A 26,283-nucleotide genomic window follows, 5' to 3' on the forward strand; every position below is an offset into this window, starting at 1 on the left:
GTATTATGTAGTACATTGTAATCAGGCAAGTGTTCCAGGTTTAAAAAAAGGAATTTGATCTGTTATGTTATGAAACTGTAAGGGAATACAGTGACCTTTTTAGTGTCCTGATGATGTCATCCTGTTACATTTATTCTCCTTACCCAAGGATGGTTAAAAGTCAACAATCACTTCAAAGAATAATTTGTAAAGGGCTACTTTAGTTAATTAAACATTGTGTTTCCCTTTGCAATTGACATAGGCCTAATACACATTTGATAAGGCATTCCTTCTAATTCCGGGGTTGGTTTTATCCTAATGGCAGATAGGGCTGCAGTGGTAAAGTCGTTACTGCCACCTAGTGTCCCCCCAGCTCACTACACCATGATGCAGACTGGACCACTCTCCAGAGGCCTGGCCATAATGAAAAGGGCAAACAGGCCTACTGACTACATCGATCAGATTTGACAGTCACAGGAAGAGGGAGGCAGAGCTGTAATGTCTTCGATGCATGTCAAACCCCCATTCATTCAACATCTTTGCAGAAGAGCTGTATAATTAGATTTCTCATTATAGATCACTCAATGATAGGACATGTGGTGTGGAGGACACATTGTGAATCGGAACAGAGGTTGTCCTGGGAGAGGTTAAAGCAGAATGGCAGCGTCCATTCCACATGAGCGCCTCCATCAGCCCCCTGGCCTTTTTTTATCCAGTTAAAGCCCGTGGGCCTTTTGTTCAAACATGGATCGTGACAATGTCAAAGTCATCAAAAATATGCAGCTTAATATGGGACATGAAATGACTGCCATGTTCTGTAGCATGAATGAAACGCTAGGAACGACAGCTGTTTTTCTGCTCCTATACTGCAGGGGATCTGAAGGAGCGCGTCCACCTCTTCTGTTGCAGCGATGCGCAGCCGTGCCGCATGACTCACAACCAACGGCACGGATGTAAACAGGGGGCGGGCTCAGGTAGGCCAAACCTGTACCTGCTCAGCCAATGGGTGTGCCGCGTTGCCCCTCTTTCGTCTCAAAACCGGCGCTTCTCATTGGTCCGCCGCCGCGTCGATACGCTGTAGAGAGGAGCGAGGCTCAGCGTTGCAATTTACACCGCGGAACGCAAGGAAGAGGGGGGCGAGGAGAAAAAACAGAGAGATTAATCTGTCACATTTGTGTTCGGGATGAGACCGCTCTGACATTCAGCCGTGCGGAAAAACAGAAAGCCCACATGCGAAGACATTTTAATCACAGCAGTTGGGGATCAAGCTGATGCACCGCCATAGCAGGTGGTGCTTGTATAATCGTCCGGGGTCTCGTCTTTGCTGCCTGATCTGCGCGTCGCTTCAGCACTGGACAGCGACCATCGGAAAACACTGAGGCGGGGTAGGCTGCTCACAACACCAAACACCTTGTCATGATAACAGCTCACTGCATGCTATTGTCTTTTATTAAATATCAACCCGCATCTGCACGACGTTTGTTGTTGCCTTGGTTTCATGTCAATCGCGCGTGATTTGTGGATCCTTGTTTCAATATGGAGCCTCCACTCATCAAATGCCCTTGAAAGTAGAGGCTTCGTGTATGTTTGTGTTTGTGCGAAAGAGAGAGAGGTTATGGTGGTTCTGCTGAGCAACTGCGCAATTGTCTGTCCCTGTCTGTTCTCATCTCTCTCTTTTTTTTCTGCACCCCTCTCTTCTTTTGCTCCTCAGTCGGTGCGACCCTCGCTTGGCTCGGGGCAATGCGCGGCTAGATGACTTCACTCCACGAACAAGCACCGCGGTATCCTGGACTAATATAGCAGCGCCACAATCCCCCCCTCCATCCTCTCTATCTCTCTCTCTCTCCATTTATATTCTCTGATCCCAAAGGCACCATGGGAAACCGTGGCATGGAGGATCTGATCCCGCTGGTCAACAAGCTGCAGGATGCCTTCAGCTACATCGGCCAGGCGTGCAACCTGGACCTGCCGCAGATCGCGGTGGTCGGCGGGCAGAGTGCCGGGAAGAGCTCCGTGCTGGAGAACTTTGTAGGCAGGTAAAAATGACCACCACAAATAGGATAATCCCTTCGCCTGGTAACCTTGAGGATGACATAAGAGGCCTATGGGGCCAATCTCTCTCAGTGGAGAGTTCAAACCATCCAGCTTTAAGGCTGTTGTTGTGATGAGCAGAAACCTTCACGAGCAGAATATTATTTTATTATGGCTCCTGACAGAGTGGTATTTGGGTTACAGCAGCATCTTTGGGGATTTCACACTGCAGTCTTCCTCAGTCCTAGAAATATCAGTTCCCAAGCACCCTTTGCAAGGCATTAATCAGTTGACCCCCAAAAATATGATGTCATATGCTGTGTTGTATAAACTGCTGGTTGCAGAGATGCATCACTGCACGTGTTCATTTTAAAAACACCATCCATACTGTAGGCTATATGTCAGCTCCCACTCCTGAGAACACACATGAATATTCATCTTCTCGCTCTGGATTTTGGTCACTCGCAACAAATTAATTATGAGCAGGAGCTTTGTTTTTTTTAATTCAACGCAAGGATCAGGCAGCCAGGGGTGACATGATGTTGCTCACATCAAGTACAGTGTTAAATCAGTCCATTTGAAATACAGACACATCCCACAACAACTGCCCAACAATGTGGTTCCTTTCTGTGTTAGAGCACATGCATTCAAGAGGGTTGGATATATATATTTTCAGTAATTGTCCATTTCAGGATTTGCTGTAAAATGCACTTAAGTAATTAGTAGCAGTTCATGTGCTGTCGCAGTGTCTATGCAAATGTAATTCATGTTAAAAATTAAAGTGTCACTTCACCAGATTTCTACATAAAGGTCATTGACTCGCTATTGAGAGCACTATTAGGCCTCTGAAAGCAGCTGTATTATAATGTGGCTCTGGAGTTCGCTTTTCAAAATGTGTCACCTTGACAATGTCATCAGGGTCATTTATGATGATGTCATTAAGGTTGTTTGAATTTGGGCAAGCTCTTATTAGAAAACATTGGGAACTGGAGATGTTGAGGAACAGAAAACAGAGCAGGACATATAAGAAAAGATGCTGTTGAGTTGCATTATGGGAAGGATTGAATGCGTTTGAAGCCTGACCAATTGTAGGGAATTATCTTTGCTTCTGTTGCTGCAATTTCAAGCTTTTATTCATTCTGTCGCTCACAAGTCCCCCAATTTGTGGAAGTGCAACATGAGCTGGATTGTCTTCAGTGGCTTCTTTCTGTGCCGTTTTGAAATGCATGTGTGCAGCTCCAGATGGATGCATTGATTTGTCCAGTTCCAGCCCTCATTGAGAGTCATGCTGCTGAGTAATGGTCCATCTGTCCAGATCTGGCCCTGCACAGCGCTAAATGGACAAGTAGTGGGCTTGTCTTTATTTATTTTTAACCTCTTCCCACTTGAGGGAGCTCCGTGGGTCGGTATGTATTAATAAGGTTTTCTTGGAACAGACCTTTAGCACAGGATAGGGGTTTGAGGGCTGTGGTCAGGTGTGTGACATTGTAATCAGAATAAACATACAAGGAATTTGTTTTTGTGGTGCTTACATCCACACAATAACAAGAATTCAGTTGTCAAAAAGCAGGAAATATATAACTTTTTTTCAAAGGCTATTGTAAAATGACCAATTACAAATAAAAATAAAACAAGTGCAGTATATATAATTTAAAGTGGAACAGCAGTGCAATTTTAAGAGGTATTATTTTTAACACAAGTAGGGAAATCTAAAGCCAAATGTGCAAAGTGCACGGTATTTTATAAGAGAAAAGGATCACATGATGACAGTAAATGTAACACATCATGTCTATAAGGGAGTAAAGACAGTCTACATGTCAGTTGGGGTCACTGGCCTTGTAATGGACACATTATCCCACACACTCAAAACAAGTTGGTGTTGAACCTCTCCAAAAATGGAGACGTTATTGTTTAAATAGGAGGGCTCTTAATCAGGGACGCTGCTCTTTATTTAGACCTGTTGTTTATCAGGCCAGATTTTCCTCTTGTGTTGCAGCAGCAGCAGCTGAAAGCTTTAGGAGTTACTGTTTTATTTAAAAATGGCCTCCATTCCACTCATTGGACTGGTGCGAAGCAGATTAGTGACATTGAAGGGCCTACAGTGGCTGTCATTCCATTATATAAGGTATAATTATAATACATTTGCCCTTCAAAGGGAAAAGAAAGCCTCAAGATGAAGATACCATTAAGTCACAAATAGCCATGCCTGTAAACTCTTTGATGCATGTTTTATTGACTGTGGTTTGATGGAATGAGTTTTGATTGGCTGTCTTTCCTCAGGGACTTTCTGCCCCGTGGATCTGGCATTGTCACCCGCAGGCCCCTGGTTCTGCAGCTTATCAGCGCCACTGCAGGTGGGTGCGCACACCCCCACACATGCTAGCATTCACACTCAAACACAGCCTCCCCCTCTCCATTTAAAAAAAATGTCTGTGTTTTTTATGCTTTCTTTTTTTCCCTTCTCACACTGGCATCATGTTTGCTCTCTGCTGCCACCACTAATCCCAGTTATATATCTCAATGTTCCTCCCTCCTAGAATGGGCTGAATTCCTGCATTGCAAAGGAAAGAAGTTCACAGACTTCGATGAGGTCCGTCAGGAGATCGAAGCGGAGACGGATCGCGCCGTCGGGGCCAACAAAGGCATATCCCCCATCCCCATCAACCTGCGGGTGTACTCCCCTCACGGTGCGAAGACATAACTCAACTTACACTGTCAAGTATAGAGCTATTTCAGGGTCAACCTCATATGCATCCTGCAGGTAGCACCCACTATTATGACCTATTACTTCTTGAAAGGCTGAGATACAGATCGACGGTTATAATTGCTAATTATTAACAAGGCCTTTATGGGTTTTACACAAACATTTTCTTCTTAATGTTTACATTCTAAGAGGGAGATTCAGTATATCGTGCAGTCCTATAGGTAAAATTAAAATGGAGTGATAGTTCCCTGGTGATTCCCATAACATTTTCAGGTATTTCTATCCTGGAGGCCATTGCACCTAATGTTAGCAAGAGCAAATGCAGCCCAGATATAATGTAGTCTTTCATCAGTTTCATTAAAAACATACAGTTTTTTTTAAACAGAGACTAATTATATTTTGGTGATTTTGGGTCGGGGGTCTACTGTAACTAAACATATGGTTTTCATTTCAAATGAATTGTTCATGCTGAAGAGGACACTAGTAAAACATAAACCACTTAGCAAATAAATAAGTTAATTAAATAATGAATACCCTTTTTTGACTCACAATAGGCCACAGTAATGTTGAGCATCCATGTACACATTCAAGTACATGTTACAATGCACCTTTAAAACTGCGATTCAGCATTATTTATATACAAATATGTTTATTCTTTTTTATTAAAAACATTTTTGTACTGCTAATTATTACTTAAACATTAAATACAAATATTTTCTTGTGCACATTTGACTCTTAACTTAAATATTTTAATTTAATTTTTTAATTGATCTTTTATTTTATTCTAAAATGGAGCAACTGTAATATTTTAATTGTGATTCTTCCGTGTGTGCAGTGTTGAACCTGACCCTCATCGATCTGCCGGGGATCACCAAGGTGCCGGTTGGTGACCAGCCGGTGGACATCGAGCAGCAGATCAGAGACATGATCATGCAGTTCATCACCAGAGAGAGCTGCCTGATCCTGGCCGTCACCCCGGCCAACTCTGACCTGGCCAACTCCGACGCTCTCAAACTGGCAAAGGACGTCGATCCACAGGGTAAGGAGAGAGCGAAATGGAAATAAATGCAGCAGGTAAAAGGCGACCTTGTGGTTAGTGGGACTGACCTGAACAATACATTGATTCTCCGTCAGCTGTAGCGATGGTGCTTACCTTGTTCTCTGACCTCTCTGAATGTGGAAGCAGAATTGATCCACAGGGAGAGTCATTATTATTAGAAACACGGGGCTGAGAGAAAGGGAAAATGGAGGACAAGGAGAGCATCAAAAGATAGGAGAAAGAGGAAAATATGATAAGAGATTTCAATACACAAAAACTGAGGCTAAGGAGAAAGGAGAAAGGAGAAAGGTATTTGATACCCAAAGAGTTTGACCTTCAGACAGGAGGTGAGGACACAGGAATGGAAAATGAGTTAGCTTGGAAGAGGAGGACACATTCACCTTGTGGGTTGGGTGAATGATATCAGACTTGGAGAGTAAGGTAGAGGAATACAGGGGGAGCCAAGCCCAGAGGAAGCACATTGTCATAGTGGCCAAATGGAGTTACTATACCTCTGTGGCAGTGACAGAGCGGGATGTCATTTGGGCCCCAAAAATACTTTTAACCATTGGCTTACACTTAGAAAGAGACATCTGTGAATCAGTGGATAACAGTTGTAAGTGAATGACTCCAATCCGCTACGTGACGGGGCTTAAGGAAATGCGAGTGTGCATGCTCTACAGGCCCTATGGGTGCAGGAGATCGCTGGAAGATCCGGGTATTCTTTTTCCTGTGAGTCAGGCCATTTATGCTTCATGCACCACTGAGCAACTTTCATAGGAGTAAACGCCCCCCCCCCCCCCCCCAACATTTCATCCAGTTCTCTTCATACAGCCATGGGGGGGAAAGGAGGAAGGGATGCTAACGGAAAAAATTGCTTCAAAGGAAGAAGGAAGAAAGAAACATGGAAGAGGGAAAGACATAAAGGATATGGATGAAAAACTGCATTGGAAAAAAACCATCTGAAAACATTATTTTTTAAGAAGCTGGGTATATTTTCACTCTGTAAAGGTCACCCTAATGATGAATACAAAGACAGTGCCTTAAACTTCCAAACAGCATTTGATAAATTCTGTTACATCATCCCTGCCTATTTGTGATCCCTTTTCTAGGTCTAAGGACTATTGGAGTAATCACCAAACTGGATTTGATGGATGAGGGAACAGATGCCCGAGAAGTACTGGAGAACAAGTTGCTGCCGCTGCGAAGAGGTGTGTGTGTGTGTTTTACAGTAGATTGAGCTTTGCCAGGTCTTGTATTCTCTTTTCACTCTCAAATTCTCTCTGTGCACTTAATCACTGTATCCAAACACAGTCCTATCATGCCTTCTCTCTGTTTATCTCCACGTATTACCCCTGCCTTTACCTCTTTCATTCTTTTCCAGGTTATATTGGAGTGGTGAACCGCAGTCAGAAGGACATTGATGGAAAGAAAGACATCAAGGCAGCTCTGGAGGCCGAGAGGAAGTTCTTCTTGTCCCACCCGGGATACAGGCACATGGCTGAAAAAATGGGCACCCCTCGGCTGCAGAGAGTGCTCAACGAGGTGATCATAGATTTACTCGCAGTGCTTTTCCACAGTGCACTTTACATAATTAATAACTGGGCGGCTTTTTATTTCTTCACTTCCTTTGTACCGCACATCAGTGTGGGTGATGCGTGATTGTCAGTAGGTGGAAAATGCATTTGTTCTTTCTAGTTCGGCTCCGAATAATTTATCATTTCTCTCAGGCAGGCATTCCATATTTCCTTGCATTTTTATTGCATGAAAGTTATCTACAATTACTGCGAATGTAGAGACTAAATCTCCAATAACATAGTCGCTAAGAGGCTAAATCAAGCTTGTTACTTTTGGTACTCTTTGTCCCAGGAAGAAAACAGCAAACCTCTGAACAGATGGACTATGTATGTCATGATAAAAAATAAGGGCTAAAGAGCATTGAGGCTCCTACAGTGAAGAATAGTATTTTTATTGTTACATCACTGTACAGCCAAAATGCCAATGACATTTTTTTCCTCATCGATGCTCCCGTGTGATTGTATTTTGTTTAGTTTTGTCGGATTTGTGTCTCCACAGCAATTGACCAACCACATCCGGGACACCCTGCCAGCTTTCCGCAGCAAGCTGCAGTCCCAGCTGCTGGCTCTGGACAAGGAGGCAGAGGAATACCGGGGATACCGACCTGATGACCCGTCCCGCAAAACCAAGCAGCTGTTGCAGTCAGTGCCTACTTTTTCTCTGCATCAATTTAGTCATAAAGCTTGACTATCCTGCAATATATCTTACCTAATTCATTTCTCCCATGGCACCAATTTCCAATAGCAGGGTGTAATTTCTGGTCTTTTTTTGTATCATTATCATCTTATCTTTATTTGTGGTTGTTTCAGGATGGTGCAGCAGTTCTCTGTGGACTTTGAGAAAAGGATTGAAGGCTCAGGTGATCAGGTGGACACAGTGGAGCTGTCTGGTGGAGCCAAAATCAACCGCATATTCCACGAGCGTTTTCCCTTTGAGCTGGTCAAGGTGATATGTCGAACAAATTGTAGAAGAAGATGGCACTTAAAAAAAACAAGTGAAAACATCTGATGGGGTGTAGTTATTTTACACAACAAATTTGAAAAAACACCCATCCATCCATCTATTCTTCCCTGTTCTCCCTGTGTGGCAGCTACCAGCAGCAGGCGTTTAGCTTAGCACAGAGACTGGAAACGGGGAAACAGCTAGCTTGGCGAAGGCATCAACATCAACATCCCAAGGCCTCCAAAGCTCACTAACTCACGCTTTATAACTAGTTAGTTAAATCTTTACAAAGAAGTGAAATATATAAAAAAGGTTTTTGTTTTGATGTGCTGGATCAAGACAAGCTTGCTGTTTTCTCTTGACCAGAGTTCTAGGCTAAGCTAACCAGCTGCTAGCTTAAGGGGACACTCATCAACAGCAGAGTTTTGAATTTGCTCTTTTTCAGGGACTGATTAGAACCATATTTTATTAAACGTCATAAACAAAGGTAATATAGGACAAAAAACTAAGACCAGGCTTAGAATACTGAGCCTCTGAACTCGATATCTTTAATAGCTGTTGCTCTGAGTCCTTTGCCTTATTCTGTCTTGAGATAGTGAGGCTCATCTCTTGAATATTCCTGAAACAAAGGAAAGTGGATGGGGAACAGTTGAAATAATGACACCCCCAGTAGACTTCCTTTTTCTAATTTTAGGACAATTAAGTCTTGAAGGCTGAATATAAAACTAAATTAACCTTTTTGCAGAGTTTATTTCCTCCTTTAGTTTTCTTCTGTTTCCTCCCATACACATTTTATAATCTCTGTATCTTCTTACAGTCTCTCTTTAGTATACCCTCAGCATGATAGCTTCCATATGAATAATACATCTCCAAATGCATAGTGCAAATGCTGCTTTTTCCTCTCTTTTTTAGCCTTACAATTATTCTTTATCATCTCTGTCATCCTCTCTTTTGTCATGCCGTCATCTTTCAAATGTTTAAAGCTCATCTAAATTCCTCTTCTCTGTTCCCCTCAGATGGAGTGTGATGAGAAGGAGATGCGTCGCGAGATCAGTTATGCCATTAAGAACATCCATGGTATCAGGTAGGAATTTGTCCCCCAAAATATGAACATAGATTATCTTCAATAACCTCTGCTGTTGTTCCAGAGCATCTATTTGATATACCAACCAGTGATGCTATCACTACCCTTTGGCATTATAAAAACATTTATTCACAAGCTAAAGACAGACAAATATGTTGATTTTGAGCAGAAAACATCACAATAGAAATACAAATGCATGAATTTGGTTGATAATACATCCCTTTGATGGGAATTTATGAATAAGGGAGAAGCATGTCATTTATTTTTTAAATGTTCAGTCTAGCCGCTGTGTGTTTCTATATTGGCTCAGCACAGTGGCGTAACAAGGTTGTGATTGGCCCCGGTGCAAATATTGTTTTACAGTCTAATTTTGTCAGTTTAGCTGTTACATCTCCTTGTTCTCTCTTGTCCTTTCTCTTTTGGGCGCCGCTCTTGTGCTTTGGTTTGCTGTACATTATAAATGCAAGCTACTACATTTTTATAATGCTACCAAACTTGCTGCTGCTAGCTACAGTACAGTACAGGTTGATTAAACGGTTCGCTCGTCACGCAAGGTATCACATGACATGAAAGGGAGCAAGGTCATTGGACAGACAAATTACAAATTAATTTAGGTTGCTTGGTTACTTTGAAGACTGCGTGAACCGGTCAATGCCATTTTTTTTTTGTGGCATGGGCCCCTGGCCGGCTCTGGACCCCGGTGCGTTGCACCGGCTGCACCGTCAATAGTTACGCCACTGGCTCAGCAGTGGTTAGTCACCAAAACCAAAATAATAGCCACCCAAGCTAAAAAGCATTTGACATTTAAAGAAAACACCAAATTTAAGCATGAATTCCTTACAAATACAATAGCAGCTCCAATATCTATGCCTGGTTCTTGACACAACAAATTACAAATGTTTGCATTGAACCATTCTTTTACTTCGAAATGGACTGTATAGAGTACACAACCAAAATAAAGATTCACATAATTTCATCACAATTGTACTTGTTTTCCCTCCCTTTTTGTGTGTTTCAGGACTGGACTCTTCACCCCAGACATGGCGTTTGAGGCCATTGTGAAGAAGCAGGTCATGCAGCTGAAGGGGCCCTGCGTCAAGTGTGTGGACATGGTCATCCAGGAACTGATTAACACCGTGCGCCAGTGCTCCAACAAGGTAACTCACCTGCTTTATTTTCGGCATCGATGCAAATGTATATTTCTGCCATTGGGTTCTGAAAACAGTGCAATGCCCCACAACCACACTAAATTTAAACGTACTGCAATAAAAACAGCCTGCATGACTTGTTGCTTTGACATTTGGAAAATGAAAAAAGAAAAGTTGTCAAAAACCCAATTCAGCAGCAACGACCAACGCTTACAAACACAAATATTGATATATTTAGCTGACATACAAACCATGAAACGCATGGATATAATTGCCACCAGAATGACTTAGTTAAACTGCTCACGTGAACATAAATCATAGACGGAGTGCACAATCTGAACCACGTTGCTTTGAGACAAGTTACAGAGTTGAGATCTTTTATGGGAATTAGGCAGGAAACAAAGAAGGAATTAAGGAAGAAAGGGTAATTGATAGAGGATGGACAAATGAAAGAAACAGCAATGGAAAGATGAGCTCACATTTGAAAAATTCAGTTTTTTCGAAGTGTTTTATAATTTGTTCCACATTCCTCATTTTATGGAGTGAGTCATTTTAAGCTGTAAAATGTTTTTTTTTCAGCTGGAATGCTTCCCCATGCTGCAAGAGGAAACTGAGAGGATTGTGACTACTCATATTCGAGACAGAGAGGGTCGGGCCAAGGATCAGGTAACATCCTTAGTTGGTAATAACGGCCATAGATATTTGTTTACAAGGGAATGTCTGTGAAATGAATGCCAAGTAAACAGTTTCATATTAATATCTGTCATTGTATCCATACAAAACACATACTTTATGAGTAAAGCTTTGGTCTTTATGATAAAAATGAGGCTACAAGCAGCATTTTGTTAGCTTAGCTTAGCTCAAATACTGGAAACGTGGAAAACCAACATAGCAAGAGCTTTTAAGCTAACGTACTCACACATTATGTCTTGTTTGTTAAATCTTTATAAAAAGTCAAGTGTGAAAATAAAAAGTTGTGGTTTGATGTGCCAGACAATTTAGCTGTTTTCCCCTGCCTTGAGTCTTAATACTAGGCTAAGCTAACCAGCTGCTAGCTAGGCTCCACAACAGCAATGTTTTTTATGCTCTGGGAAATTGAAATAGTTAGTTACACATTTAAGTGTTTATTTTACTGATTTGTGTCTGTAGATTTCTACTTAATTTACCCATTTAGAATTAAATAACATCTTGTTTTCAAATGTAAACATTCAGTTTTAGAAAACTTCTAAGCTAGTGAAACAATCTTGGAAACAATATTGCCTTTATGTTAGTAATCAACTGGTTACGTTTAATGATGATATCTCTTATTTACAATTGTTGATTGTATAAGCCTATTGGTTTTCTCAAAATTCGTTTTTTAGTCAAAAGAATGGACAGTAATAGTATTAGTATAATTAATATTAATCGAGTGATTTTATGTAATATCTGAAATTCCCTCTTTAAAAACCTTTGACTGTTATATGTCTACAAAATGAAACGATTTTGAAAAACATTTTGAATCCTGTTCTGAAAAGTTATGCAAATTAGCAAATATTTAATAAGATGAGTATCAATTTTCTATGCCATCTCTTTGAAAGAAAGGGAATAGGAGTATTGAGGAAAACATCAAAGGACTGTATTTCTATAAAAATGACCTATTTCATGTTTAATATTTTGTGTTGTTACAGGTTCTGCTGCTGATAGACATCCAGCTCTCATACATCAACACTAACCACGAAGACTTCATTGGCTTTGCTAAGTAAAGACTCCATCTATCTGTTAGCATATCTCCACCATGATAGATTATTTATGAATAAACATGTCAGGCTGCTTAGAACAAATGTTTTGAAGATCCACTTAACCCTGTCATGTTTTTTTCTCCTCTTCATTCACCTCTCCCTCCCCTTCATCCACCCGTCCTCTCCCTCTGTGTTGTTGTTTGACCTCCACAGTGCGCAGCAGAGGACTAGTCAGAGTAATAAGAGCCAGAGTTCGGCTGTAAATCAGGTGAGCATCTGTCACGTCTCATACGACACACACAAACAGCGGAAGGTCAATGGAGTAAATGCACACCTACACAGCAGCAGGATGGCTACTGAAGAGAAAATACAACAAATGAAAGATCTGATCCTTTCATTTTAGTTAATCTTCACACACATTTTATGTTATGTACATTATACGTAGCCTTATGTTCTATTATATTTTATTATTATTTGATATGTTGCATCGTGTATTTTGCTTAGAGGCACCAATTTGTTTGTTTGGTCTTATGATTTGGGTTCTATTACTTTATGCCACCATCATCACTGGTGTTGTTGTTGAGACATTTCCCTTTGTTTGAACTCCCTTCCTGTGTCATCAAGGTGCCACTTTGCATTTCATCCCCATCCCTTAGTGAGAATCTCAGCTGCCCTGTTATGGGTGTCTGTTGGTGAGTATCACTCATTGTGGGTTATGGTTTTGCAATGTCATTTTGTGCCTGCAGTAACACTTCTGCCCATTGTGTGGTGTTCTCCGGCACCATGAACAAAAAAAGAGTCAGTTTTTCTCACTCTGGACGGGTTCAAGAAAGGCAAATTGGCTGTGTTAGCTACTTCTGGGCAGAGGCGTTTTTCTTTTAATTGCAGTAGAAAAGTTGCTTTTTTTCCCTAAAATCCCCAACATTCCTTCCTGTTGCAGGCCTCCTCTCCTCCCGCATCAGGCCTGATTGTAAGAGTTTCCTCTCTAAACGTTTACTCTCTAACACCCCCTCCACCCACCAGCGTCCGCAGACTACAAGGGGTTGCCAACCACAAATAGAAATCAAAAATGTCCTTGGTTTGGCTGTTAAATAATCATCTCTAAATCTGAAAAAGTGTTCTTTTAGTGACCAGGCACAAAACAGACCTCTTTTGTTGGCCAAAGACAGTAAGGCTTTGTAATGATTTGGGTAACCTCCTTAGTGAGTCTTAGGCGGTGCGAGACTGACAGTGATCTAACCTAATAATCACTTGGCACAGTGCCTGTTTGTGTAGGGCTTGTGGGGTTAATACCCAGTTGTCACACACACACTTTATTGTGTGCTTGAAGCACTTAACACAATGATCACTTAACCAGCTAACACTGGGCTCTGCTTGTGGCATTGTGGACACACAGTTCCTTGAATGAGACTGCACTGGCACACAGTCACATGCTAGGTCACAAACACACACCTAACCCCAACCTTCACACACATTTCATCGCAATTCATGCTTTGTTTTACCTGCACTGATGCATCTGGGCTAGCTCTAGCCATGATATGTTGTTTGGAGTTGATTTTTTAAAAGGCGAGTGAGTTGTTTTATCAGATTTATTAGGAAATATAATCAAAACAATGAGCTGAAAGACACTAGAACGCTTTGCAGTTCCACTTCAACTTTACAAAGCGTTTTATTGACTTTAAGCTCATTGTTTTCCAGTTATTATGGATGAAGAGCTCCTGTCATTTTTACTTTGGAGCAATTTCTGACTTTTGACCTTGCCCTCCCCTCAGGTCATTCGCAAAGGCTGGCTGACCATCAACAACATCAGCATCATGAAGGGAGGAGCCAAGGAGTACTGGTTTGTGCTGACTGCCGAGAGCCTCTCCTGGTTCAAGGATGATGAGGTGAGTTTAAGCTTTAAAGAAAAGAGACTAAAAATAAAAAGACACTTAAATGTTTAGTGTCTTTGAACTCATTTTTAATTTTTTCAAGGGTATTTGAGCAACAGAAGAGACAGATATTTCCTCTCTGGAGTCAGAGGGTGTAATATTTAATATTATTGATATTGAACACCTTAATGTTAAGATCAGGATGATGAGCCAATGAGATTTGGTCAGAATAAACTGATGTTCTATGGAAGAAGATTAGGGCTGAACGTGAACACTTTATTTGAGATCTGTGTTAATTGTCAGAATTTTGACGATAAAGTCAAAATTTGAAGATTTACAACGAAGACAGAAAATAAATAATGTAAAATACCAATACTTAAGACATACAGTACAATAAAACATTACAGGGAGGATTTGGGCAGAAAATAATAAATGAATGAAAAGAAACGTAACCCACATACAAGAAAACACAATCAAAGCAAAACAAAAGAAATGTGGAATGAATTGTTTATCATGCTTTCATCTTTTAATCCATCTGGTCTCTGACTTTAAACTCAGATTGAAAATACATTTTCCAGAAGTGACCCTAATCCTCCTCTGTAGTGGCCAGATGTTGTGCAGAATGGAGTCAGAAATGAACAATGAATTGATGAATAACACAGATCTGATGTTGAGTTTTTTTTTAAAGCAGAATTGTATTATTTTATTTTCATTATCATTGATAATACATCATTATATCTCACAACGCCATGCTGGTTTTGGAGAGAAGCACACTGGTTGCAGCTTTTGGTCCGTTCTTTAGGGCTCTTTGGCGGGCTGATGTCTATCTGCCTGTCTGTGCCTGCTGTACAGGTTGGAGGATATTCTGCACAGCAAGTGTAGATAGGCAGACACACTGCAACTCCTTCAGCCTGCTGCTGCTGCTGCTGCTGCTGCTGCTGCTGCTGCTGCTGCTGCTGCTGCTGCTGCTGCTGCTGCTGCTGCATTGTTAACCTTGTTGATGGTGCAGGTCCAAGAGAGATGCAATTTGGGAGAAAGGAGAAACTGATAGAGACAATCCAGTATCGATTGTTAGTCCACTTTAATATTTTCTAATTTCACTTATGAAGAGTTTTGATTCTTGTTTTCACTCCTTCCCATTCATCCTTCTCTTTGTCTCTGAGCTTGCCTTCCTTTTCTCTCTCTTTCTTCCCTCCCCACCTCTTTCCGCTGGGAGTTCAGGCATTCGCTTCTTCTCTCCACATGTAGAACAGTCCCAATCCAGAGCAAACGCTCACCCAAAATATATGAACACATGCTCAGCCCTCAAACGGCACCCAGGGGCCGCACAGCGCCGCGTGCACAGATTGTCATTCGATATGTTAGTGTGGTAATGTAGGAAATTATAGCCTGCGCTGGCTTCGCCTCGTATATTTCAGTTTTTACACCCCGTGAACTTTCTATAGTCACATGCACGTGTGAAAGTCCACGGCCCACCTATGCCAGAGCCAGCGGCCCACCGAAGGGAGCGGCTCACCGGGAAAAGTCCCGAATCTCCCGATGGCCAATCCGATTCTGCTCACACACATACACAACTGAAACCAAAATCATTTACAGACATATGTAAAAGTCTCTCACACACACACACACACACACACACACACACACACACACACACACACACACACACACACACGCACGCACACACACACACACACGCACGCACGCACACACACACGCACGCACGCACGCACGCACACACACACACATACACACACACACACACACACACACACACACACACACACACACACACACACACACACACACACACACACACACACACACACACACACACACACACACACCAACACCCTCCTTCTTCACTTGGTGTGGTTTGGAAGTGCTTGCATTCTTGGCAACAAAATTACACATTTCTAATCTAAAAATGTCGACAGAGAAACCCCTTTATTCAAAAATCAATATCCCTTGATTCTGTTTCTGACCTTCAACTTCATACGCAGCTATCACTTCAAGGTGCTGAGTCACTGTTTGGCTCTTTATAATGGGTAGTATTCAACAGTCCGCTATTTGACTTTTACTACTTTAACCACAAAGCAACAATAAAAAAGCTCACCTAAATGGACGAACACATCCTGTCTGTACATACTCTTTGTGCATATCCATCTGCAAACACTTTCCCTCACAGCTTTTTTGCAGTTATTTGACACCACAGCAATATAAATGTCCCTTTGCCTTAAAGTCTTTCCAACTCCATTTTGGCCACCCACTGAAATAAACTCACTGAAGGTGTCTGACTGTATTTTCAAACTCCTCTTTGATTGATTGGCCCAGGTTCCTTTTGGCCTGCGCTGGATGCTTCGCAGCCAAACACTCGCTCCTCCCTCCCCCCCTTCTAGTGGACCACATCTTCATCAGAGCACCAGGCTAGCAGCCTGCAAACGTACTCATTCATGCTATAAATTATGAGAGCTCGCCATTTTGTGCATCTAAACATCTTACAATTCTGAGGGGTTTTTTTCACAGCAAGTTATCAAATCGGCAGTTAGTGTTGAAAATGGTGATGTATGTTTATTCCAAGAACAGAAGTGAAAAGGAAGTGTTAGAATGAACAAAATACAGATGAATATAGTACATATATTAGCAGAAAGGGAAGGATTAAATAAAAAAATCACACACATCTCGGAGATCTGAAATGCCATCAGAGAGACAGAAGAGGGTCCGTGCCCAGTCTAACCAATGTGCAGACTACTGTACACCAGTATGATAATGAACAGGTAGTCTGAACACTGGGTAGACGGAGCCGGAGCTCAGAGCCGGGCCCTGAGCGCTGCGTTCTGCCGGTCCAGATGCTGCCGTGCGGCTCTGCCCTCCCTTCGCCCCCGCTCCATTTTGGCAGGTCCTTTCGGCACAAACCCCTCAAAATGTGCCTCATCCGCGTCTCCCAAAACTGTTTAGGTGTCTTGGCCATATTTGTTGGTTTTGGTAGACCTTTTTAAGCCCGGAGTCCCCTCGCGGTCCGTTTGGGTCACGCCGGCCATGAAGAGTATCCAGCCTTGACGTGGCACATTCGCTCAGACGACCGGGACAGACTGGCTGCACGTTCAGGGAGGGGATATTTCAAAAAAGAGGGAAAGAGAGAGATGGTGGGGGTGAGAAAAGGAGAGGAAGAGGGAGGGGACCCGTGTGACCATATATGGGCCGCGGTGACCCCTCGGGGAATACAACACAAGAAGAGTCTGCAGAGTTTTCCTGTCTTTCCTTCTTCTCATCCTCTTTAATCCTTACCTGCGACCATCTTCACGGACCTTCGGACCAGATGGGGGGCTTTCTTCTGCAAACCTTTGTGCAAATCCACTTTAGCGTTGCTTCTTCTCATCGCTCTCTCCTCCTCCTCCTTCACCCGCCGACTCTTTAACTTCTCCCTCCTTCCCTGGTTCTCTGTGTGCCGTTAAGCACTACCAGATGTTGAGTTTTAACGCCAGGCTGTCATTTAATCTCTCTCCCTCCTTCTCCTTCAAAAAAATCCGGCAGGAAGTGGGCCCCTCTGGAATGGAAAGAAAAAATATTGAGAAAATATAGAGGGGGGAGGGATAAAAGAAAAAAGACAGGGAGAGTTTAAAAAGATGGAGGCTAGGATGAAGTTAAAAACGTCTTAAAGTGTCCGTCAATGAACACATGTGTCATAGCCGTGCTTGAGCTTCTACCTCTGAGGTTGTGTTTGAGTGCCGGACCCCCAACCGCCGGACTTATCCCCATTACCCCCCCGACTTACTCGCTTTACTTAGGCTTTAGCTGCCAGCGTTCCCCCGGCAAAACGCGCCGTGAAGAACGACTGCATCTTGACCCACACTGTAATGACTTCCACATGTGCTCTCCTTCTCCCTTTTTTCTTTCTCTATCCTCCCCCCTCTCCCCCTTTCCCTACCTCCCACTCACATGTTCTCCCCCATTCCTTCTCCCTCCTGTCACCCCCTTTCTCTCTGCTCCCCTCCCTCTTTAAAAACCCCATTTCACCTTTCTCGTACGGCCACATTTTGTTGCACAAGAATCCATGGAAAACAACAAAATTGCATTAGTCATAAGAAGCGCTCACGATCCATACCGCCTGTTCTTCTCATTTGCAGGAGAAGGAGAAGAAGTACATGCTCCCTCTGGACAACCTGAAGGTCCGCGATGTGGAGAAGAGTTTCTTGTCCAGCAAGCACATATTCTGTATTTTCAACACGGAGTCCAGGTCAGCAGATCTTTCATTTCTGCACATAAAACCAGATTCCTTACAGCAATCACATGCAGTAGATGGAGTTAGAGAATACAGGGCCTGTGTGCTGCTGCGGCTGAAATATGTTTTAGATGTGTTTTGTACAGTATGCTTGCATGCACGTATGCAGGCTGGGAGAAGGTGAAACTATGTCTAAAAGATCTACAGCTTAGTTTATGAAGTTTGTCATTTGCATTTGTTTACAAAAGCAAACATTTTACAGTGATTTACTGCAACAGATAATAATACAAACTTGAAGGTCTTAAAGGTGGGGTAGGTAAGTTTGAGAAACCGTTTCGAGATACGCTTTTTGTTATATTCCATGGAATGCTCTTAACATCCCGATATCAATGAATATCTTAAGTGCTTTGACAAAAAATCCATAAAAAATGTAATTTGTGGAAGCCGTGGCGCTGTAAAATGCACGACCAATCATCTGAGCCGGCCCGGCTAAAATAACTGGATGGTCTACCTGCCTGTCAGCCTTCCATCTGTGCACAAACTTATCTCGTGCCCTCATTGGTCATGTGCACGTTCGTGTGTGTTGGAGGAGGGGCTCTGTAAGGAAGTGACAGATTTTTTCCGGTTGTGTATTTTCAAATTCTAGCGCACTCGAGCTGGTTTCTCCAACTTACATACCCCACCTTTAACGTGGTAATAGTAGGTTGATAATAGTTATTAATTCAAGGAAAATGTAGGAATTAACAAACAGGGAACTTTAATGATAACACATTTTATTCATTTGTAATAATCACAGTAAAGTGAGGTAAAAGATTAAATGTTTCATGGAGGTTAGCTTCACCTAAATTCCACATGCACAATACAAAAGAAAAAGAGATTCATACATATTCTCCCCTGCTGGAGATAATCAGAAGATTTTTCTATTTTATTTAAGCAATTAAATATTTAACTGTTATGACAAAATCTTAGTTTCACTTACATTCCAGAATCACAATTTAGAATTGAAATATACGTAAAATAAATGGAGACAAGCTACTAAACTAATTACAGGATTAAAAGCTAATTCATACATTAAACAAATGATAATGAGCTAAATTAGTACTTTACACAATTTAGACGATTAAAGTCTATACGCTTGTTCACAGAATATAAATCCACTTTTAGAAAAAGGAACTCTTTAGAATGACTATCCCACTCAAGTGTTTCTCTGAACAGAAACAATGTTCCCACTTTGTGCTGCAAAAGCATGGAAAGAGTTTCCAGAAGATGCAGTGCAGGCTCTTCGGTTTTTAAAAATAGATTGGTTCAATATGATGGTCAACCAATGATATTTTGGAAATGTGATAGCTGGTCTTTGATTATTTGTGGATTACAACATGTGGTGTGGAGATCTCTACAACCAGTAACCTATTCAATAAATGAAACGTATGAAAAAAAGCCAGGCCAGGACTGTAACCTATACATAACACGGTGAATCTGTATAAAAAGTCTGGATCAGGCCTGGACTCTGAGTAATCGGTGCAGAACGCTCTGTAAAAAGTTTGATGGTAATTCACTTTCTTCTTGGCTGAAGACCTAAGAAAGGGTTAAACAACAAAATACCCCAAATGGAAGGAAGCACATAACCTAATACTGTCAATACTTCCAGATGTCTGAGTTTCTATGCTGTTGTTGAACACTTCAACAACAGGGAACATTGTCCACATGTTTTCTAAAAAGATAATCATTCAAAGGGTAGTTAGTGTTGGTTATTAATATTTAATCATATGCACACACATGTGGTCTAAAATGGATGCATGTTCTCCTGTGTCATGGTGCTCAGGAATGTTTACAAGGACAATCGCACCCTGGAGCTGGCCTGTGACTCACAGGAGGACGTGGACAGCTGGAAATCCTCTCTCCTACGTGCCGGGGTCTATCCTGAGAAAGTCATGGCGGTTAGCAAACTCTTTAATTCTCTGATCAATGGCTCCTTTACCCACTAGGTTACACATTCCTACCTTTAGTTTCCATCTGTCTGTCTAGAGTGGGGATTAACTGTATGTATGTTAGGAGGCCGACCAGGAAGTTAACATCGCGAGGGTTCACTCGACAATAATCAATGCCATGGTTCCATTAGTATTTGGAGTATTTCAGAATATTCCAGATATTTTGACACGCATTTATTACTTACACATTTTGTTGAGCAGGATAATCGACACATATTAACACAACTCAGTTGAAGAGTGAATGCAATCACAAGAAGTAAAAATGCTAACATTAGCCTATAAACAAACGACATGGCGGTCTCATGGCTGTGTGTCACCACCGCTAAGCTAAAGGTCGCTAATTTCCGGTGTGGTGGATAAGTAGTTTATTTAGCCACTTGTTTGCAACCGCTAGCTAGACATTCACATGTGGTATGTTTACTGACATATTCTATGTTGTTGAACAAAACATAAAAATCTAGTAAGTTTGTATTAACCGCAGGCCTTTTTAGAGGCATCGAAGACCCGTTAAAAAAGAACGTTGACTTTGAGACAAGGGAAGCGGAAGTGGCAAAATGCTAACTCTTTCCTGGGCTTTAGGACTCATTCCCGCACCACTCTTTTCTTAATATATTCATATTTACTGTATTTACCTGTTCTTATTTAAATACATTTAGAACTCTTTCTATATTTATTTATTTTGTAGGGAAATACTGGGAATAAATACATTACATTTACATTTAAGATTTCATTTCAGAAAGAAGCCCTCTGTATCAAATAGTGATTGATACTATTAACCGACGTGTTTTGTAAACGTATGGCCCTCTTTTCTCATTTAGTTCTCTTTCATTGTTTGAAAAGTCTCTCTCCTTTCTCCCTCTGCAGGTTGAGAGTGAGACCACCGCAGCCACGGAGAACTTCTCCATGGACCCTCAGCTGGAGCGTAAAGTGGAAACCATTCGTAACCTGGTGGACTCCTACATGGCTATTGTTAACAAGTGCATCCGGGACCTCATGCCCAAAACCATCATGCATCTCATGATCAACAATGTGAGAAAAGATTACTCAGAAGTTCATTTCTATAGGACGTGTAGACATATTTCCTTTGCTGTTACTGTATAAAGGCAACACGCTACAGCCAACAACTAAACATTTTCGTGTACTGGCCCATTTTCTGAGATTCGTATACTTCGTAAACAATCCATTTAGGGGTGTATTTTACAAAGCCTATTTGCTTTTGTAGATCCTAAATTGTATTTATTTTACAATCAACTCAACTGTTAAATGGTAACATTTTATATTTGGTAATAAAACCAATTCTGATTATTAGTTAAAAGATATAACCTGTAATTACTTCTCTCTAAATATAACACTGTCATTAATGATCCCAATAGTAAAGTGTTAACCTTTGATGAGGAAAATGCCATTAGAAGGCATATGCTTTATTTATTCTATTTAACTATTTGAATACATCTCCCTGCACCGCCTCCTCCTGCCTCCAGGTGAAGGACTTCATCAACGCGGAGCTGCTGGCCCAGCTGTACTCTGCCGGGGACCAGAACACCCTGATGGACGAGTCCCAGGAGCAGGCCCAGAGGAGGGACGAGGTGCTGAGGACCCACCAGGCCCTAAAGGAGGCCCTGGCCATCATCGGGGACATCTCCACCACCACCTTCACCGTCCCCATGCCTCCGCCTGTTGATAACTCCTGGGTGGGAGGAGCAGGGGGTCGCAGGTAAAGTGGCTTTAGTTAAACTGATAACATTATGTGCTCTTTCTTTCCTGAACACAATTCATGGACATCTCCTTACGTGTATATATATATATATCCAAAATATATATATATATCTATATGAACATGACCTTAATATATTTTACGCTAAAGACACATAGACAAGCATTAATATTTTTCAAGTTAAAGTATCATCTAATGATATATGGACATGATCTCAATCATTTTTGCACTAAAGACTAATCGTATGATATATATAGGCACAACCTTGATTTTCTTTACTTTAAATACTTATGGAACAATATTTCAACATGACCTTAATCATCTTGCTGACTTAATTGCCGACATGATGCCAGCGTAACAAGCAGAGTTTTCCCTCACATTAGAGGACTTGGGCTAGGTCTGTGACAACCATTTGTCAAGGGTTGAATATTTGAAATCATTGTTAAATGAGCCTGTGACTCCATTTAATTTAATTTTGTTGGTACATTTTATTTATAATTATTCATCAAGGGTCTACATTACTATGTTATCATTATAACAGTGGTCTTAAAATGAAATTGCAGTTATTTCTGGAACAATAAGTTGTCCAACAAAATGAGTTATATTGCCATGCCTTCCTTTATCCTTTCCTTTCAGCAGGTCTCCTCCATCCAGCCCCACCTCCTCCAGGAGGATGTCTTCAGGCCAGCGCCCGGCTCCAAGAGGGGCCCCGCCACCACCAAACCGCCCAGGACCCCTGGGGCCCTTCAACAACACTGCTGAGAGCCCCCAGGCTCCCAGCCGCCCTAACAGGGCCCCTCCTAGCATCCCCAGGTAAACAAAGCCTTCACATAACTATTTGTCAGGATGACATCATGCTCTAACATACCTGATTGCTCTCTAAGTTGTGTAACAGTATGGTTAACATTGAACTCAAAATTATACAATTGGTTTGTCTTTTCAAGTATTGAAAGAAATGCTCAACATAAAAGCCTTTTTCGCAGAACACATTTTTACTTGTTGCAGAAGGATAAGAACAGGTGCAACTAATTAAAAGAACGACGGCTGAATTCAAATTAGCTGTTTTGATTTCAGGTTCCATCGTTAGTAACACCTGTGCTTTTCCTACTATGACAAGTCATACTGTGTGCTGTGATGAAGACCTGTTGTGTCTCAATATGAATACTTCTATATTTCAATGTGTTATTTTGAGTGCTAAAGTGTGTCCCAAAGCAAATCTATCGCAAAATGCTGTGCACTATAAGTACGTGGATGGGGCATTCAAAACAGTTAAACAGATGCGTGTGGAATGCTGGAAATGTATTGCACTCGACAATCACCATCTTGGCTACATAACCAAAGATCTTGATTGCTCTGGTGAACAAAGCACTATTGAAAATAACGTATACATGTGTTTTATTTTTCACAATTTATTAAACGTACCACTATACTGCTGTCCATAAGAAATGACCACAAACAACAACGTTAATAGCTAGCTAGCTAACAGTGCAAATGTCACTTCCATCAAGTAGCAGTGTGCAATTGAATAAAACAATATATGGTCAAAATTCACTCACTGTTCAAGTTTCCCCAGTATACTTAATGCACCATCGTTTGGAAAGTTTTTCCCTGAGTCGCTCTTCCCTGCCATTTCTAGTCTCTATAAGCTAAGCTAACAGGCATTTGGCGGTAGCTTCAGTAGCATGCAAACGTAGCAGTGGTGTCGATATTCTCATCTAACTGCTCATTTTTAGTATCTACAATCTTCACACTGATCATCTGGACTCTGTGTGAGAGACATTAGTACAATTTGCACTCTGAAACGTAGCAGTTCCTACATTTGTGTGAAGACTAATCTCGTCTCCTTTCTTGTCTCCTTTTGTCTTCCTTACTTTTTTCTTCTCACTCCTCTTTCGACTTCTCTTATCTGTCCGGTTCTCTCACACTTTTCCATTATCAATCACTCTCTACCCAAGCCGGCGGCCCCCTCCGTCTCCTACAAGACAAGCCCCACCATAAACATCTAAATGGGTTCCTCATACACTTATCTCCTCCCGTCATCCACTCCATCCTCTTCCTCCTTCTATTAGCCATGGCTCTGCCGACCTGGTCCCTCCTTTAGTGCAGACACTGACGTCTTTGACCCTCAATTTCCTGCCAGGTGACGATGTCCATATATCTATGTACAGTATGGTACTTGTCTTGTGGTGTATGTGTACGCGCGCTTGTTGCTCGCCTGTGGTCCAGGTTTGCTTAGCAGATCCACTACCCGGTATCAGTCCCTGGAAACCCCCCTTCTCCCCTCACAATCCCCCACTTGCTGCTTCTACATGACAATACGCTCAGCAGTCGTACTGCCCTACTCATTCCAAAATGCAGCATGGCACATGAGCTGCTTTTATTGCATGGGAGTGTGTGTATGTAGAGTGTGTGTGCGTGCGTTTCGTGTGTGTGTATACGGGGCAGGGACTAATTTGCCTATATGTAGGCTCGGGTATGATTTAGTATTGTATTAATTTATTGTATAACGCCCCACCCTTCAGTGTTAATTATCAGCTCAATGTTCTCTTAGGAACAGAAGGTAGTGTGTGTGCGTGTTTGTGCGCGAGTAATCCTGTGTATGAGTGTGTGTGAGGATGCATGTGCTGTCCGTCTGCACGTTCGTTGGCGTTTCAGTTGTATTCGTTCTCATGGTCAAAGCTGTTAAATGACGAATCATAAATGTAATGTTGGACTTTTGTGAGTTGTTCCTGTGTTGTAGTAGCAGCCATACATACATAGCAAGGCTGAGGAGCACCTTCAGTATTCTCTATATGGAAACAGCCTCAATAATGCATTTAACCTCGTCATAGGTGTCCACCTGTGCTGTATCAATGGTCAAGTTTTGACCCCTGCAGCCTTAAGCTCAGATTCAGACGCTGACTCGTGGGGAGGAAAAACGAACGAACATGCATTTACATGTTACAATTTAGCCTTATTCTCAGGTTTGAAACATGCAACTCCATGCCCATCACAAACTAGCACTCTTTCTCTTTCCTCAAATCTTCTAGCCTCTCTTATTTCCTTTTCTCTCACAGCCATCGAAAGCCAGTCAGCGTCTCAATCCGAGTTTAAGGTGGTGTCGTGCTTCTCTGTCAGTTTGTTATTGTGTATGTGGGCCTAAACTGTGTTCTGATGTAAATAGGTAATGATAAGGAGATACTGTACCTGTGGACTATTAAGACCTCATCAAGGATCCTAGCGCTTTAATCGTTCTCTGTGTCTCTACTCACTAAATGCTCTCTTCTCTCGAATTTAGACTGCCTTACCGGCATGAAATAAAATTCTATATTGCCAAAGCTAAATGTAGAAAGAGAATTGGATAGTTGAAAAAAAGAAGAAGAAGAAGAAGAATCTGCAGAAGACCAACATCGAAACGGTTCCAGTTGTAGAGAGTGTGATGGCTTTGTTTAGCAGAGGGCATAATGGTAAACTGGAGAATGCATCAGTTGTTCTTTTCTGTGTCTCTGTATCGCTCCTCAATAAACTTCTTCCTCATAATGTCTCACTTTGTCAAAGGGGCCTTTATTGTTGAAGCCACTAGGATTTATATTCAGGTAGAAAAGGGTGAAGCAAAAATAATAACTTACTCAAAACAATACGCTATGTCTTGCTTGCTTAATCATTGATACAAACATAAAATGAATGTATGTTTATAAAAGACAAATAGTCATTTTTAAGCATTCAGGATTTTTGTATTTTAAAAAAGCTATTTGTAACATTTTACAAATCCACAAATCTGGATGGTTCAATATTCCGTAGCTCTGACAGAACCATTTCTGACACATTTCACTTTTGAAATGTTAAAAATAAATTGAGAGAAGTTGCATTGCAATTGCAGCAATGCATTTGTTGTAAGTCTCTAATACATCTACAGTACACATCTTTACCGTAGGTTTCCGAAAAACAACTAAGAGTAATAATGACGGCTTCAATTTCATTTGATAGGATTATATTTTAGCCATCATTTTCATTGCGGCGAGGCAGTACTGCACACCTTGACAGCAAGTAAGTATTTATCTTTATTCCTGATTTAGAAACCAAATGAAATCAAAACCAATGCATGCAATGATGGCTTTCTTGCTCATTTGTTTGACTTTTGTGCATACTGCAAATTGTGGGAGAAAAAATACAAGAAATGGGATTACTGAGGAATAAATTCATATATTACTGCTAGCCACGTGATGGCAGCAGAGGCCCAGTTGAATCAAATCTGTCATGTGACATTATTTTTTGTTGCACATACA

At 41.5% G+C, this 26,283-nt stretch overlaps 1 protein-coding gene across 2 annotated transcripts; it reads left to right on the plus strand.

The window, feature by feature from the left end:
* Window positions 1-1,063: 1,063 nt before the first annotated feature.
* On the plus strand, window positions 1,064-25,541 carry dnm3b (dynamin 3b). Of its 2 annotated transcripts, none has more exons than XM_079648021.1 (21): window positions 1,064-1,364; window positions 1,691-2,015; window positions 4,291-4,364; window positions 4,548-4,697; window positions 5,550-5,753; window positions 6,866-6,964; window positions 7,138-7,298; window positions 7,830-7,972; window positions 8,141-8,276; window positions 9,290-9,357; window positions 10,376-10,514; window positions 11,085-11,171; window positions 12,173-12,243; window positions 12,437-12,491; window positions 13,996-14,109; window positions 18,222-18,331; window positions 20,139-20,253; window positions 21,169-21,333; window positions 21,786-22,018; window positions 22,658-22,831; window positions 23,974-25,541. In XM_079648021.1, exons 2-21 carry the CDS (start codon window positions 1,855-1,857, stop codon window positions 24,014-24,016), a joined length of 2,502 nt encoding a protein of 833 aa, XP_079504147.1. In that variant the 5' UTR covers window positions 1,064-1,364; window positions 1,691-1,854; the 3' UTR covers window positions 24,017-25,541. The 2 variants fall into 2 exon arrangements, with proteins under 2 accessions (XP_079504147.1, XP_079504146.1); XM_079648020.1 differs by having other exon boundaries at window positions 1,065-1,364; window positions 22,655-22,831.
* The last annotated feature ends 742 nt before the right edge of the window (window positions 25,542-26,283 follow it).

Source organism: Notothenia rossii (assembly GCF_949606895.1).
Source record: "Notothenia rossii genome assembly, chromosome: 9".
NCBI lineage: Eukaryota > Metazoa > Chordata > Actinopteri > Perciformes > Nototheniidae > Notothenia > Notothenia rossii.

Bases quoted from the DNA above. Each gene is read 5' to 3' on its own strand.
- dnm3b (XM_079648020.1), top strand. From the start codon at position 1,855: ATGGGAAACCGTGGCATGGAGGATCTGATCCCGCTGGTCAACAAGCTG. The intron at 6,965-7,137 runs GTGTGTGTGTGT...ATTCTTTTCCAG, and splicing joins GTTGCTGCCGCTGCGAAGAG to GTTATATTGGAGTGGTGAAC. The intron at 12,244-12,436 runs GTAAAGACTCCA...TGACCTCCACAG, and splicing joins GACTTCATTGGCTTTGCTAA to TGCGCAGCAGAGGACTAGTC.